The 17,208-nt window shown below is 51.7% G+C and overlaps 1 protein-coding gene across 1 annotated transcript in view; it reads left to right on the top strand.

The window, feature by feature from the left end:
- The first annotated feature begins 3,222 nt into the window (after positions 1 to 3,222).
- Positions 3,223 to 17,208, top strand: part of Epha10 (EPH receptor A10) — a 36,854-nt gene continuing 22,868 nt past the window's right edge. The window contains exons 1-5 of the mRNA XM_027937370.2: positions 3,223 to 3,328; positions 5,680 to 5,744; positions 7,452 to 8,130; positions 14,111 to 14,266; positions 14,784 to 15,134. Of these exons, the coding sequence (XP_027793171.2) occupies positions 3,223 to 3,328; positions 5,680 to 5,744; positions 7,452 to 8,130; positions 14,111 to 14,266; positions 14,784 to 15,134 (1,357 nt within the window). The remainder of the gene's footprint in view (positions 3,329 to 5,679; positions 5,745 to 7,451; positions 8,131 to 14,110; positions 14,267 to 14,783; positions 15,135 to 17,208) is intronic.

Here is a 17,208-nt window from a genome sequence, read left to right as displayed (position 1 = left end):
TTGCCCCTGATTTTTCTGGAGCCATCTTAGTCCTCTCCGTGGAGGAGACGACCCTCTCTGTCTAGTGTGACCAGAATGTGAAGAATGAGGAAACCAAAATTTCAGCACCTGGATTTGTAACTTTTAGTAGCTCAGAGATGGAAGTTGTGGTTAAGTCGAATCTGCCCTCCCAAGACCACTTTGAATTATTTGGGGTGGTGAACTAGGCTGCTTAGCCCCAACAGGTGTTCCCTCATGGTCCTAGAAGACAGTGAACTGGAGAGAAGCATGCTTTTCACCAGACTTCAGTGGAGGTGTGGGAAGGGCTGTAGAGAATGCAGGCTGCTTCCATGTGTCCCAGGCTCTCAACTCTTACTCCAGACAGTGAAGGCCGCTTGGCTCCGGCAAACACAGATGGCCAGATTGTGGCAACAGGCTGGAGGAGTGGGGAGTCCTAGACTGAGGATCATAGGGCAGCAGCCTATGACTGAAGTTGGAAGGTCCAGACCGTGGTGGATCAGCACCATGGAAATTAGGTCAAAGATGGGCTGCAAGCTGAGGCCTCGGCAATACTGCCAGGGGCTCCCTCCCTGCTCACCTCCTACCCCCTTCCCCTCTCCTGTTGCTATGCCAGAGAGGAACCTAATCCTGGCCATTGTTTGGTTGACTGGCCCAGCACTTAAACGTTGTGATAAGCGATGACTTGGTTTCCTTCAAAGGCCCTTCAGAATTTCTTCACTGAACTGTCTACTCTGCAGTCTCCTGGCAGTGTGGATCCATCTTGGAGTAGCTCTTAAGATCTGGCTGATTTGCATAGATCTGTATACTCTGGGTCTTTTCCATTCTGGCCTTATTATTATAAATGTTCACCCAGGCATGGTAGCTGCACCTCTGTAATCCCAGTCACTAAGGAGACTGAGGCAGGAGGATAGCAAGTTTGAGGCCAGCCTCAGCAATTTAGCAAGGCCCTATGCAACTTAGTGAGACTCTGTCTCAAAAATTAAAAATTAAAAGGGCTGGGGATGTTTAACTCCCAATATGAATGAGTAAATAAATAAATGTTCAGAAGAAGAAAGAGAAGGACTATCTCCCTCTTTTTCTTCCTCTTTCCCCTAGTCCTAGGGTGCAGTCTGTCAATTTCTCCTGTGTGCCTACAACAGACTTCCAACAGCCAGGCGCCCTATGCAGCTCTCCTCAGTTAATTCTCCTCATTTATTCGGCGCCTGAAAGATCCTTGGGAGGCTCTGAGGGAGCCTGCATTGTGATTTATTTAGCTTTTACCCAGGGTCAGAACATTTGGGCTGAAGTCCCTGGAGCTGGGGTAAGCAACCGTGACGGGTGCCTTAGAGCCTGCTAAGGGGGTGGGGTTTGAAGGGAGGGGTGAGGGGTGATGGAGTGAGGACTCATTCTGAAATGAAAGGAGTCCTGGGTCTCTAAGCCGCTTCTAAAAATACAATCTCCCAGCGCTGAGGAAGGGGGAGGGGACAATGGAGCGTGAGGAGAATGGAGATAGGAAGGAGGTGGGGAGGTATTAACTCTTCTTCAGGTAGATCTTATTTCAGAGACCCCGCCTGCATCCAGGAACCGGACCGAAGCCACACCTCCTTCTGCTTCTTCGGTGGGCTTCAGTCTCATGCGGCGTCCGAGCCCCAGCCTCTCTTTCTTTTCAGCAGAAAAAAGATACTAATTCCATCACCCACTCCTCTTCTTGCTACTATATGATACGTATGTGAGTAAGTGGGTGTGTGCACAGCGCGCGCGCGCGCACACACACACACACACACACAAATGGCACTTGAAAGCAGCTTGTAAGTGACCAGTGATCTACTATGCTAGGAACTCTCATTACACTGGATGCTCAAAGAGGTACCGACTGTGGCAGAGACTGGGTGATTCACTCAGGTATACTCGGCACAGAGCATGGCGCCCAATAATTGTCGGTTGGAGGGGTGAGAAGTACATTTCATGCAGAATGCAGAGACACTCAGACCACACAGGCCAAGTAAATGCAGGACCCACCCTCACTCTTGAGGAGGCTCGAGCTAATATACCGTCCAAAGGGAGAGAGGGGGTGGGTCCCCCAAGTAAAGAGCTTGAAGAAGCAATGAGGCGGGTGGAGTTTTCTCCCCTCGAGTTCAGCTCAGATGGTGAAGCTCAAGAGCCGCCGCCTCCCTCATGCTAGAGAGCCGCAGCTCTTCCCACCACCAAACGGTTAAACCCTCAGCTTGCACATAAATGACCTTCACTAAATAGAGGTCGTGTTCCACGTTTTCTTGCGGCTTCTTCAGCACCGGCTGAACTCTGAGAAAATTGCTCCGCCTCTCTCGCAGCTGCCTCGGATTCCCCGCCACTGCGCTCCTCACCGGTCTCCTAGGGTGGGCGGAGTGGGGTGCTCAGAGGGGAACCCCAGCCTAAGGACAGCGAGGTGGTGGAATGTGCTACTTGTGTCTTGACAGCCAGCAGGAGCAAGAATCTGAGGAACCAGTCATTCATGCAAAATCTACCGCGGCCCCCATCCTGGTGTCCACATGGTTTCCCAGCCTCAGAAGCGCTGCTGGTAGGGTGGGACCTGTCTCCCATTTGGCTCCGTTTTCTCCAGCAGCTCCTGGGGTCGGGCTCGGCCCCTCCCTCCTGCCTCGGTGTGTGTCTGATGAGGGCGGGGAGAAGAGGGGAGGGGTCGAGACATGAAACGCCGAGAGCCGCAGACGCAGAAACAGGCAAGGGGTTTGGAGATCGAAGAGCTCCCCAGAGCTTGGGGTCAGGCTTCGAAACCCCCTGCAAGTCTTGGGACCAAGGGAGCTTCCAGGCTAGTTAAGAGGCTGCAAGTGTCACCGCTTCCCCGCGTGCCGCCCCTCCTTAAGCCACGCCCACATTGCCTACTTCTCAGGGTTGAGGGGCTAAGGTTTAGCGCCCTGGGCCACCGACGCCAGGTCCTCTTCTCCCTAGAAAACGAGCCAGCGCTCAGCGCTGCCCCACCCCCATGGTTTGGAGATCTGCGGGACCCCTTCCTTTCCCATTCCAGTTGGGTGTTCCGCCCCTAGCCTATAAAACTCCACCTTCCCACCCTCTGTTGGCAGGGATTGGTGGACCTCCCGCGGCGATGCCTAGTGATTGGTCCCCATGGATGATGGTGACCGGCGAGACCCCGCCTCCAGCCCGCGCTGGGGTCTGGGGGCACTGCTCAGCGGTGCTGGGCTGGCGCGGCTTGAGCCGCCGCGGCACTGACAGCTCGGTCTGCGGACCATGGAGACTGGCGCTGGTCCACACCCGCTGCGCCTGTTAGTCTGCCTGATACCGCTCTGTCTCGCGCTGCTTTTGGGACCCGGACGGCCCGGGACTGCCGAGGAAGGTAAGGAGACTGGTGGCTGTGCTCAGAGTCTGGAATGCCAAAAGATAGGGTGCTGGGGTGCTGGAATGCTAGGGAAGGAGTCATTGGAGAGACTAGAGTCTATATTGGTGTTTGAAGCAAGCGGGCAGCGGGTGGCACAGAGCGAGCGAGCGCGAGCGAGCGAGAGGCTGCTAAGCAATAGGGAAGAGAGGGGCGTTGAGGAGTTTGAGGGCTGGAGACCCAAGAAGCTGGGGAAGAAGGAGACCAGAAACCGCGGGAGCCAGAGGCGGCGGTTAAGGGGCCAGTGAGACGGACAGGCTGAGTGATTGGAGGTGGGAGGTGTGGGGGCGGGGAGATGCAGAGAGCGGAGGAGACGAGGATGTGCGGAGGTGAGATCCGAGGGTGAGGAGATGGAATGTAGCCCGCATAGTGGAGGCCAGGAAACCACTGTATGGCCAACTGGCCAACAGGAGGTGGAACGCTGGTTGCAGGGTCGCGAAGTGCCGACCGTGGAACTGTCCGCAGTGCTGAATCTGGAGCATAGTGTAAGCCGCGGTCTCGGTTGCCGGGTTTGGGGCGATCCGCTGTATCAGAGCCCGCGTCTTGCTTCTGTCTCTGCATTTAGGGGAGCTGTATGCTCAGTTGGCGTCATATGCAGGTGCAGAATCCTGAGGAGCTGGAATCAGGCGCTGACTTGCAGGGTTGGTCCTGGCGCCGGATAGCAGATGCCTTCCAGTATGCAATTTCTATGTGCTGTCAGTTGTGTGAAATCAGCACGCTGTTGGCGGTCCTGCCCACTGTCGCTGACGCCTCTGGAGCCAACCCCTCTTAGACGCTCTCACCTTGGCGGCCCACCCCCTTCCTTAAGCTCCATATGAGTAATCTTCCGAGATTTGGGGATAGCCTGGCTTCCAGTGTCTGGGTTGCTGGCTCTGCTGTCCAAACCAGTGCTTTTCTGTGACCAGTGCTGAGAGGATGCAGACTGCTGATCTGACACCTCCCGGGGAATAAAGTGGCTCCAAGCTTCTCTGGTGCAGGAGGAGCCATGGATCATACATGAAACACCCTGACATTCTTTCAAACATAGTATATAGGTGACAGCCCTGGGAAAGGAGCTGACTGAGGAAATGAGAGATTTTTATTCCTCTTGTGGTTAGTAAGGTCTCTCCACTCCATTTTCTCTGGAGATCCTGGGAGTCAAATGAAAAGGCTAAGTCTCCTCTCTGCCTGCGTACATGACTTTAGAAAAGCCCCTGAATCTGAATTTGGGGGGTATACACAGGAATCCCCTGCTACATTCCTTTTCTCCCTCTAATTGACACTTAACTGTAATTTAGGGAACCTGGGAAGACTGGGGAGTGTCACGGGCTCCCCATCCCCAATTTGAGAGCCAACTCTAGAGAATTCTCTAAGGAATCTGTGGAAAGCTGAAAAATGACACCCCTTCTCCAAAAATGTCTATGTCCCAATCCTCAGAACCTGTTAATCTTACCTTAAGTGGCCAAAAGGGGCTTTGCAGATATAATTAAGGATTTTGTGATGGATAGATTATTCTGGATTATTTGGATGGATCCAATATAATCACGATGGCCCTTATGTGAGGGATGCAAGAGGAGTCTGTCGGAAAGAAGGTGATGTGATGGCAGAAGCTGAGATTGAAGTGAGGCACTCAGAAGGTGAAGGAGGGGATCATGAGCCAAGGAATACAGGTGGTCACTAGAAGCTGAAGAAGGCAAGAAAATGGACTCTCCTCTCAGAGTCTCCAAAGAAATCAGTCCTACTGATGATACCTGACTTCAGACTAGTGGAACTGAGATCAGGCATCTGACTTCCAGAACCGTACAAGAAATAAAATTCTGGCTTTTTGGGGGGTGGGGGTGGGGTGGCTACCAGGGATTGAACTCAGAGGCACTTGACCACTGAGACACATCCCCACCCCTATTTTGTATTTTATTTAGAGACAGGGTCTCACTGAATTGCTTAGCACCTCGCTGTTGCTGAGGCTGGCTTTGAACTCGCAATCCTCCTGCCTTAGCCTCCCAAGCCACTGGGATTCAGGTGTGCATCACTGTGACAAGCATAAAATTGTGTCGTTTAAAGCCACCAGATTTGTGGCAATTTGTTTCAGCAACCCCAGGAAACTAATATGAACTCCTTCTCTAATCATTGTGGCTACCTATCTCTGGATTTGTGGTACTCATAACTCCATTTCTGAGGAAGTATGGAGTGGGAAACATTTCTTTGTATCCTTTGCCACATTCTCTATCCCTCAGTTAGCAAATTTACAGTGAATTCAGCAAAGGATCCCATCCCACCCTCCTTGTATACTGACCTTCTGACTTTCTCACATCTCTCTTCTCCCCTCTCCTTAGTCATCCTCCTGGATTCCAAAGCCTCCCAGGCTGAACTGGGCTGGACCTCACTGCCAAGTAATGGGGTAGGTGTAAAACTGTCCTTCCCTGTCTCAGAGATCCTTCAATGTCTTTACCTCCCCATGGTCACCTCAGATCAAAACACACTCAAACCTGTGAGATCTCCAGTTGCCCTGGTGTCAAACCAAAGAGGCCTATTAGAAAATGTTGTCTTCAGTTAGTTAGACAAATAAATAGAAAGAAAGAAGAAAGAAAGAAAGAAAGAAAGAAAGAAAGAAAGAAAAGAAAAGAAAAGAAGGACTATGTCTAAGAACAGAAATATGACAAATGGATGGAGTTAATGCTGGAGTGTGCTTGTACATAGTAGATCCTGCAAAGAGTGTTGCTGATTGACAGAAAGCAAGACTTGGAGTCCTAAAAGAGGGCTTGGGAACTTGGGGTGGAGTACTGTGGGAGGCAATAGAGTTTGGTGTAGTGGAAAGGGCACTGGATGTAGAGTCAAGACACTGCAGATACCATTCTTAGCTCTGCCACTAATTCAATGTGCATACCGAGTCATTGCTCTCCTTCTGGAATTTCAGATTCCTCACCAATAACAATAAGGATTGTTGTTTATTTCAATTGAATATATACTAAAATGCAGAACAATGCAGAAATTAGCACAGCCTAAGAATGACATGCAGATTTGTGAAGTGCTCCATTATTTGTTTGTTTTGGTGCAGGGAATTGAACCCAGAGACTTGCACATGCTAGGCAAGAACTCTATCTCTGAGTTATAGCTTCAGCCAATGTTATTTATTTATTTATGTATTATTTTACTTCTTCTTCCTTCTCCTACCCACTACCCACTGCCCTTCCACTTTGGGCTGCTTTGTACCACCATTGAATGAAAAAAAATGAATAAACTCTTGGACTCCATGGGTCTTGAAATCCCATAGTTCTCCCTGACAGTGCATACCAGGCCTCACCCTTCTTTCCCTTGTTCATGAGCTCCTTAGAGCCCTTTTGGGATTTTTTGGAATCACTTTGGACTTCTACTACTTTGCCTGAAAGGGAATTTTGAATTCTACAATGCTGTAGTGCCAGTTAGCAAGAAGGAAAGTAGGTACACAGAGAAACCAGGTTTTATTTATGTATTTATTTATTGTGGTACTGGGGATTAAATCCATGGACACTTTATCCCTAGCCCTCCCCTTTTTTATTGTTTTGAGTTGTAGTTTGACACAATACCTTTGTTTTATTTATTCATTTTTATGTGGTGCTGAGGATCGAACCCAGGGCTTTGCACATGTTAGGTGAGCGCTCTACCTATGAGCCATAATCCTAGCCCACCCTTTTCATTTTTTGAGAATGGGTAGCACTAACTTGTGCACACTGTCCTTGAAATTGCCATCCGCCTGCCTCAGTTTCTCGAATCACTGTGATTTGCAGGCCCAGATTTCCCCTCCACTCCCCCACCTCCACACCAAACTTGGGATTGAACCCAGGGGTGCCCTACCACTGAGCTACATCCCCAGTCCTTTTAATTTTTAAATTTGGATCAGGGTCCTCACTAATTTGCTGAGGCTGGCCTTGAACTTGTGCCCCTCCCGAGTTGCTGGGATTACAGGTGTGCATGACTTGCATTTTATAATTTTAGGAGTGTGTGCGCTAGTGGGAGGGGAGGCAGAAAATGATAAAATGATGCAAATGAAGTTTTCAGCCAGAGTCAGTGTTTGACTTCCTAGGAGCACCTTGGCACTGAGCTGTTCTCTTCTTTACTCTTGCCCCAGTGGGAGGAAATCAGCGGCGTGGACGAACATGACCGTCCCATTCGCACATACCAAGTGTGCAACGTGCTGGAGCCCAACCAGGACAACTGGTTGCAGACTGGTTGGATCAGCCGAGGTCGAGGGCAGCGCATCTTCGTGGAACTGCAGTTCACACTGCGCGACTGCAGCAGTATCCCTGGCGCCTCAGGCACTTGCAAGGAGACCTTCAATGTCTACTACCTGGAAACCGAGGCAGACCTGGGCCGCGGGCGTCCCCGCTTAGGAGGTAGCCGACCCCGCAAGATTGACACGATCGCAGCGGACGAGAGCTTCACGCAGGGCGACCTGGGCGAGCGCAAGATGAAGCTGAACACAGAGGTGCGTGAGATCGGCCCGCTTAGTCGGCAGGGTTTCCACCTGGCCTTCCAGGACGTGGGCGCATGCGTGGCGCTGGTCTCTGTGCGCGTCTACTACAAGCAGTGCCGCGCCACCGTGCTGGGCCTGGCGGCGTTCCCAGCCACCGCGGCGGAGAGCGCCTTCTCCACTCTGGTAGAAGTGGCTGGAACGTGCGTGGCACACTCGGAAGGGGAGCCCGGCAGCCCTCCGCGCATGCACTGCGGCGCGGATGGCGAGTGGCTGGTGCCGGTGGGCCGCTGCAGCTGCAGTGCGGGATTCCAGGAACGTGGTGACATCTGCGAAGGTATCCAGAGGATGGGAAGTGCGAGGTGGGAGGACAGAGCGCAGGTGGCAATTGGGAGAGTGTGTGTCCTAGATGAAAGAATCAGGAGAGGGAGTGGAGAAGCCATGGGCTTTGGAACTGGGAGTTCTGACCTTTTGTGGAACTTCTAGCGGGTTCAGTCGGGGCCAAGGATTGAAGTTCCTAAGAGGTGAATTGGACTCCATATAAGGAAGCTTTAGGAATCTATATTTCAGGCACTAGGATAAGCACTTCATTCAGGCCTTCTCATTTATTTGCCCAGCAACTAACTCAGTCATCATTATCCCTACCTTATGGGTAGGAAACAGACTCAAAGTTGCAAAATTAGGAAATGGGAAGTCAGGATTTGAATTCAGGTTTGTCCAGCTCTTTATAACTATACCATGTTACCTCTGCTGTGCATAAGAAAGAAATCTACAGCAGCCCAAACTTTGAGCCAGCACTGTATGAGTTCTCCTGGGGTCACTGACCAGTCAGAGGCTGGAGGGGGGACTTGTGAGTTCAAGAGAGAGTGGAGCAAGTTTGCACTAGGACTGGGAAAGTCCCTGTTAACTCTCTGCACCACACTCATTGTGTCTTCTGGGGGGAGATCCACCATGATTTTTTTTTTTTTTTGCTGGGTTCTCAAGTCTGTGGGGAATTAGGCACAGACCTCTCCTCTCTCTCTCTTTGGAAATGGGGAGTGGGTGTTAAAGACAGGGCTATGAATGTATGCCTTTAATGTAGGAAGATCAAGGGATGCATTTTCTAAAGCAGGTCCTTTTTTGGGTGCCAGGGCAACATAAATGAATCAGACAGTTCCAGCTCTTGAGAAGCTCACAACCACATGGAGAGAGTCAAAGACTAAAAATCAAAAGAGGGTGATAGATGATATAAGAGAGAGATACACAGGATAATGAGAAGACAGAGGAGGAAATAACTGAACTTGTTCTTATTTCTTTGTTCAATCACCCACTCAGTATGAGATGAGGACATACTGGCTGCATTTATTCAGGTCTTAGATGTGTATAGATGAATACCACTATGTATTCCCTGGGGAAGTTGTATGAGACCCAGAGGCAAGACCCCTTCCTGAGCTCTCCAGATAGGCTTAGGATCCAGTTTAGTGCTCTCCAGTACTCAGTGCAACCTTCTGTACTTACCCCATGGTCTACAGTAATCTACTTGTGTGTATTGTATTTCCACCACTAGATTAAGATTTTTTTTTTTTTTACTGGGGATTGAACCCAGGGGTGCTTAGCCACTGAGCCACATCCCAAACCCTTTTTCTATTTTATTTTAAAATGGGGTCTTACCAACCTGCTTAGAGCCTTTCTAAGTTGCTGAGGCTGGCTTGGAATTCATGATCCTCCTGCCTCAGCCTCCTGATCTGCTGGGATTACAGGCAAGCACCACCACGCCTAGTTAGATTTAAGAACTTCTTGCACTCAGACACTGGGTCTTAGTCTCAGCAGCCCCATCATCCATAGCAGGATATGGCATATGGCAGGTGCTCTGTGAAAATGCATTGAGTTAACAAGTGGTTATCATAGGGTGTGATAGATACTAACAGAGAGCTGAGCAAGCATGGAGAAGGGAAAACACTTCTAAGGATGGAGAGGGTTTCCCAGAGAAAATGAAAAGGTCTTTATTCCAGGCAGCTGAGACCACTGTGCGCTTAGGGATTGCATATAAAAGCATGGCAGCAGGAAGGAACATAGCATATTGGTGTAAATAGGTAGCCTGTGTGACTAGAACCAGGACATGGATGTGGGGTATGAGGAGTGATCAGGCTGGAGAAGGGCTGGGGCAAATCACGAAGGGGCCATGAATATTAGACAAACAGCTTGTGCTTTATGTTTAGACCAGTGAGGAGGGATCCAACATGTTCAGATTTGTATTTCGAAAGATCATTTGAGCTGCAATAGCGGTTGGAGAGGGAAGGATTAGAGGCTAGACATAAGGAAAATTGTGCAATAGTTTTGGAGAAAGAAGGTGAGCTCTGAACCAAGGAGGTAGCAGACATCTTTGAGCCATGAGAATGGGGGTGATCAGGAGAGAGCACCCAAAGCACTTAGTGATCATGTGATCCAGGAGGGTAGGCCCCCCTTTTGACTTGTATGCTGCTGGAGGTTGAATGGACAGAGGGATCATGCACTGGGTACAGAACCCAGAATACAGATGGACAGGTGTGTCCCAGTGGAAGTATCTAGAACGTGGAGCTGGAGCTCAGCATCAGATACTACTTGAGGCTCTGGGTACGGTTGGTACAGACTAGAGAGAACTACAGGGTAAGAAGCAACAGGGCCAACAAGGGAGACTCAGAGAACAGCAACGTTTAAGGAAAGATAGAAAAAACAGTCCACAAAAAAAGACTGAGGAGGAGAGGTGGACAGGTGGGTTGGAGGACAGCTAGGAGAGGGAGGGGTTCAGGAGGGCACCACCCATGGTATGAGTTTGCAGTTAGGGAAGCTGGGGGCTGGACAATTCACTTGGTGGCCTTAGCAAGAGCAGCTTCAGCTGATCAGTGGAGACACCAGGTTGTAATAGGTCAACATTGAAGGACGTTGAGTGGCTGGAGCAGGGAATCTAGAAGTGTGGATTCGAAGGGGAAGAAGAGGTAGCATCTTCAGGAAGACCTTGGGTTGAAAGAGGGTGTGAGTGTACCTTTCATCTGAACACAGAGAAAGGGCTTTTATTGAAGGATTTTTTTTTTTTGGGGGGGCAATGGGGATTGAACCCAGGGGTGCTTAACCACTGAGCCACATCCACCCCCAGCCTATTTTATTTAGAGATAGGTCTCACTGATTTGCTGAGGCTGGCTTTGAACTCAGATCCTCCTGCCTCAGCCTCCCGGGATGCTGGGATTACAGGGGTGACAGCTGCACCCAGCTGGGAAGGAGTAGTTGATTACTGATGGGGGTTAGAATTGCTGATACATGCTGCTAATAAAAAGAGAGGCCAACTTTTAGTCAGTTCTATGATTGTTTGAAAACCCTCTACAGTCAGTGCTTTTATTCCCTGAACCTGAATGGACCACCTTTTCTGCTCCACCCTCTTAAAAGCCAGCAGAGGAGCCCTGTGAAAACCAGCAGGGGAGATGGCCGATGGAATGTCGTCTTTGAAGAGGTGAAAGGGGGGTCCAGAGTGGAGATGGATGCGCTGGCCTTCAACAGGAGGTGGCTCATCCCCTCCTCTAGGACTGGAATGAAGGAGGAGAGGGGAAAGGAGTGTAGATGGAGGTGTTTGTGGGTTTTGATGGCCAGATGTTGAGGAAATTACCAATTGATGGCCTCTCTTCCTGTGAGGTGGGAAGGAGGCACTGGGATCTTTGTCTATTCTGCTCATTGCTGTGTCTTTGGAGTCTAGCTCATAGTAGATGATAAAATCATTTGTTGAATGAACGGATCAAGGGCTGGAGGAGGTTTTGATCCACACTCTGGAAACACACACACACACACACACACACACCCAATTCCACTCTGGTTTGTGTGGGGCTGCCTTCCTTTGGGCTGAGACCATTTCCTCTGTCCTGGGGAATGGGGAGCTAGGGATCCAGTGAAGGAGGTGCTGTTTGGACTGGGTTTTAGAGAAGTATAGAACTAGATTGCCAGGAGGAAAGGGGTGTAAAACACTGCAGGACAAGACCCAGAGGTGTGAAAAGAAGAGCGGGATGCGGTTGGCATCCTAGGGTGACTGGCAGTGGAGAGCTGCTGGAGAGTTTAGGAAAGGAAGCGGTCGGGTGGACAGTCCGCAAGCTCAGGCCTTCCCAGAGTCTTCTACAGCTAAGTCAGCCCCCTGTCTAAGGGTAGGTGGATCTCAAAGAGGGTATAGAGCTAAATTATTGTTCTTTCCCCCTGTTTCTCCCTCTAGTGACTGACTCTGTTCACCTCTCCAAGCCACTAGAGGAATTAATGAAAGAGGTGGGGTTTCCCCTTGGGGAGAAAAACCAGGGCATATGGCCTGTGTCTTCCGCTCTGTGGGACTCGCCTGGAGCTAAGGCAACCAAGCAGTTATGTTCTGAGGCTGTGCAGGGCACGGGAAGCCCGTGATGGGTGGCAGGAAGGGAGCACCGACAGGGAGGCCAATTCCAGCTCTTCATAAGAATCCCCAGCCCATTTTATTTAGAGACAGGGTCTCTTAAAAAAAAAAAAAAAAAAAAAAGGTGGTCCATCCAGGTCCAGGGAATTCCTCTAACTGCAGGAGATGGTCCCTGAGGGCAGCTTCCGAGGGGTGAGTGCCCCACTGTGAGGCATATGAGCCACGGGTCTGGCTGCTGCTGCCCCAAAAATGCTGCTGGAGGGCCAGGCCAGGCGAGCTGATCCAGGCTGGCGCTGGCCTTGAGGAGCTAAGGCAACCAAGCCGTTATGTTCTGAGGCTGTGCAGGGCACAGGAAGCCCGTGATGGCGCTGGCCTCGGGGAATCCCCTTCTGAGTGGGCTCTTCAACACACACCTCTAACAGAGCCTCTCAGCGCAGAGACAACCCACTGCTCTGCTGGGACCAGTGGCAGTCATTGTCCTCTCCTACTGTCCCAGACCCTGCAAACAAGGTTGTCCCCCAGGCCCTCACCTCGACGCTCATTTCACAAGGCAGGTGGGCAGGCTGAGATGATTATTCCCACTTGACTGATGGATTGCGGCCAGAGAGGAGTGGTCTAGCTAACACTGCAACCCAGCCCTCCTGATCCCTGTTTGGGTAGTCGCCACCCTAAGCCACAAGGTGGTTGGCCCCAGGGACTTCTGAAGACCCCTGGGTTGCTGAGACCCTTCCCTACACTGTGCTAGATGGATCTTTCCACATCTGAGCGTCTCCAACAGTGGAAATCCTCAGGCCCCTCCCCTCTCTCCCAGAAAGTTCTTCTCAGGTCTAGTCTGCATTCCTGCAGCTGTTTTCTGTCTTCTTGGAGCTGGAGAGCAACCTATCTTCCCTCATCAGTTAATCTAGAGGGCAGGGCCCGGGAACAAGGGGAGGACCACCCAAGTTCTGACAGGAGGGGCCAGCAGCCTCTGCTTCTCTCCTGGCCCAGCTGGTGGGAAATTCCTTAAAGTGGGTGTTTATTACTTTCCACTTCAAGCCTGTGAGGGAGACAGAGTAATTACCATGATTATTGTGTAAAATAGTCCATACTGGTCTAAGCCTTTTGCATGTTTTATTTCAGTTAATCCTCCACCAGCTTTGTTGAGGTGGGTATTCTACACAAGCCTCAGAGAGGTCAACCATTGTGCTCAAGGCCACACAGCAAATAGGTAGTGCAACTCAGCTACAAACCTCAGTTGTTCATATATAAAAGCCTGTGCTTTTAGCAGCTGGGCTTTGTGAGGTGAAGCAAAGTAACTGAGTAGGTGTCAAGACTAAAACCTGCTTGACTCATGAGCCGGGAAACTTTCCAGGGTCCTCTTCTCCCTCCCACCCTGCCTCCGCTGCGCAGCCCAGGGGGTGAGTTGGGGATTTATGACACACTAACTCCCAAGGACCATGGTGGGAAGAAGAGCTTTGACAATGTGCGTGTGTGTCAATGCTGATAAGTGGGAGTGTGCATGTGTCTGTCCCTGGGTGACTGGGGCCCAGCCTTTGGAGCTCCTCTCTTCGCATCAGGATTGCAAAGTTTCTTCCAATGAACCTTAGAGTCATGTAGTCTGGGCTCTAGAGGAAGAGGGCGTGGGTTGGAATCGCACTAGCTGTGGGACATTGGGCAACTGATTTTACTTCTCTGAACCTCAGTTTCCTTATTTTTCAAAATGGGGATGAAGTCACACCTTCATTAGGATCAAATGAATTAGAGGAAGTAAAATATGTCAACGCTCCCTGCAAATGCTGAGTGTTTACTAAGAGGTGACACTAGGTTGTTCACGCTGGAGGAGCTGAGTCCCCCGACTTTCCCTATCACAGTTTAAGGGTATAAACCCCACCCTGAAGGGTTCAGGCAGGAAAGGGGCGGGGAGTTGTGGAGAAGCCCCCTGCTCACCGGCCCCTCTCCGCAGCCTGTCCCCCAGGGTTTTACAAGGTGTCCCCCAGGCGGCCGCTCTGTTCGCCGTGCCCGGAACACAGCCGGGCCCTGGAAAGCGCCTCCACGTTCTGCGTGTGCCAAGACAACTATGCGCGCTCGCCCACCGACCCGCCCTCGGCCTCCTGCACCCGTGAGTGTCCCTCCTGGCCGCATCGCGAGGGTTGGGGGCTCTGGAGGCGGTGAATAACGGCTCGATCCAGATGGTGGTGACAGGGGCTCCACAGTGGGGGCGTGAGGGCGGATGTGGAGCTAGCGACCAGGGGTGCCTAGTGCAGGAAGGGAAGCCTGGGGTGGGGACAGAGACCGGGGTCTGGGATGGGAAGAACCCGGAGAGGCGGAGAAGTGAGGATTCCCGACGGTTAAGGCCACACAGGGGGGAGTGCCCTCTCCCGCCCTCAGCTCACGCTCCCCCAGCCTGGAGGGGCTCCCGACCCTCGCGCCCTCTCTTCCCGATCCCCACGCCCCATCCTTGTGCCAGCACCAACCTCCTCCCACCCCATTACGGACGGCCCCCGCTCCCACGCCCTGTCCCGGCTCCCCCAGGCCGTTCCCCTCACTGACCCCGAGCCTGACCCCACTGGGGATGCCAGAGCCTCGTGCCGGCGGGTCCCTCCTGTCGCCCCGCTGAGCGCTGTCCCTGCCGCCAGGGCCGCCGTCGGCGCCGCGGGACTTGCAGTACAGCCTGAGCCGCTCTCCGCTGGCGCTGCGGCTGCGCTGGCTGCCGCCGGCGGACTCGGGCGGCCGCTCCGACGTCACCTACTCGCTGCTGTGCCTGCGCTGCGGCCGGGAGGGCCCGGCGGGCGCGTGCGAGCCCTGCGGCCCGCGCGTGGCCTTTGTGCCGCGCCAGGCCGGTCTGCGCGAGCGCGCCGCCACGCTGCTCCACCTGCGGCCCGGCGCGCGCTACACCGTGCGCGTGGCCGCGCTCAACGGCGTCTCGGGCCCGGCGGCCGCCGCGGGAGCCACCTACGCGCAGGTCACCGTCTCCACCGGGCCCGGGGGTAAGGCCGCGCCGCGCGCCCGCACCTGCCCCGCCCCCGGGACACCCGCCCCTCCCGCCCCCTGGGGCCCCGCCGTCCCACCGCAGCCACCCCAAATCAACCACGGCCTGTGCGAGCTCCCAGAACCCCTCCAGGACTCAAGTGACCACAAAACCCCCGAGCCCGGGGATGCCCACCGGGGCTTGGTCGCTGTCCCCCAAGTCCCTGAGGGAGCGATGAGGTTCCCAGGTGACTCCCTGCCTTTGGGCCAAAGAGGATGTGAGCGTTTCCGCAAGTCTGCGGGAGCCCGAGGGTGCTCATTTCTCTTGACCACGTCGCAGAAAGCCTGGGTCCCACCCAACACTGCAGTTTGTCTGCCTCTGATTTCCCCGTGGAAAAGGGACGTTGCCTTCCCGTTTCAAAAGTTTCAGTAGGAAGCAGAGTCATTCTTCCCTTCCTTCTGTCTCAGGGATGGTGTGCCCCACTGCCTCCATCCTGGGGTCTACAAAAGGGCTTTGCTGCATTGGTCTCTTTCTTGGTCCTGGAAAAGGGCACCGAAACAGAGGGGGCAGGCAGGGTGAAGAGTCCACAGGTCAGCCAGCTCTGAGTCTGGAATTGAGACGAATAAAGGAAGACCTTTTATACTACACCATCATTCTTTTTTCCTTGCTGTCTGCCTGCCTGCCTTTCTCCCCCTGGCCCCTCTTCCACTTTCCCCTACTACTGGGGATCAAACCCAGGGGGTACTACACCCCCAGCCCTTTTTATTTATGTTTCATTAGCGACAGGGTCTATGTTGCTGAGGTTAGCCCCGAACTTGCAATCCTCCTGCCTCAGCCTCCTAAGAAGCTGGGATTACAGGTGTGCCACCATGCCCACCCCCTTGCACATTCTTGACACTGCTCCCGCAGACTCTCTGAAAATGTACACTTTCAAGTAATCTCTCAAGTATCTTTTGCAAGAAGGATGAGTGGTATGGTTTTTGAGTTTTCCAATCTGAGGACATGTGAGGGGTTTGTGACCCTACTTCCCTCCTTACGGTGTCTGAGGCTATATTTATTTTCATTCTTTTGTAAGTAACTGGGTGTATTTATGTGTAGCACACCAATGTTTGAATAATTCCTTAGCCTACTGACGAAAATTAAAATTTAACCACTATGGATTTCTTCTCATTGAGTTTGGCTGGAATACAGTAAACATTTTAAACATTTCTGCACAGCTTTTTTTTTTTTTTTTTTTTTTTAATTCCTGGAAAAGTTGTCTTCAGTTATTGCTTTGACTAGAACTTCTGATGGCTCTAGTTTATCTCTTAAGACTATGTCTAAGCATTAGGATGTACATCCATTTTCTGATTTTCAAATCTTGACTCTTGACATTTCTTTATCATTTTAGCTCTTAATCTATTTCCTCTGCCTCTTTTTTTTAAATTTTTTTTTTATTCTGGGGATTGAACCCAGGGGTGCTTAACCATTGAGCCACATCCCCAACCCCCTTTTATAGGAGCCACCACACCTAGCTGAATATTTTCTTTTTGTCATGAGGTTATAAGAATGAACATGTAGAGAGAAATATATTCATATATATGTCTATACACATACATCATGTTAATATATACACACACCTCAAGGTGACAAAAGCTATGGTGACAAAAGCAGTGTATTTTCAGCTGGGGGTGGTGGCGTACACCTGTAATCCCAGCAACTTGGGAAGCCAAGGCAGGAGGTCATGAGTTCAAAGCCAGCCTCAGCAAAAGCAAGGCGTGAAGCAACTCAGTGAGACCCTGTTTGTAAATAAAAATATAAAATAGGACTGGGGATGTGGCTCAGTGGTCGAGTCCCCCTGAGTTCAATCCCTGGTACTCCCACCCCCCAAAAAAGAAGTGTATTGTCTGTAATTGTCTCATAGCTCTGGAGTCTAGGAGTCCAGAATCAAAGTGTTGGCAGGGCCGTGCTCTCTCTACTGGTCTAGGGGAGGACACTTCCTTGTTCTTCTGTCTTGTGGTGTCACCCAGCAATCATCCAGTCCACAGGACTCAGTGTCCTCACAGCATCTTGCCCATATATGTCTGTCTCTGCATCCAAAACTCCTGTTGTGT

This window comes from Marmota flaviventris, chromosome 10 (assembly GCF_047511675.1).
Source record: "Marmota flaviventris isolate mMarFla1 chromosome 10, mMarFla1.hap1, whole genome shotgun sequence".
Taxonomy (NCBI): domain Eukaryota; kingdom Metazoa; phylum Chordata; class Mammalia; order Rodentia; family Sciuridae; genus Marmota; species Marmota flaviventris.
This window is presented reverse-complemented; position numbering and strand designations above follow the sequence as displayed.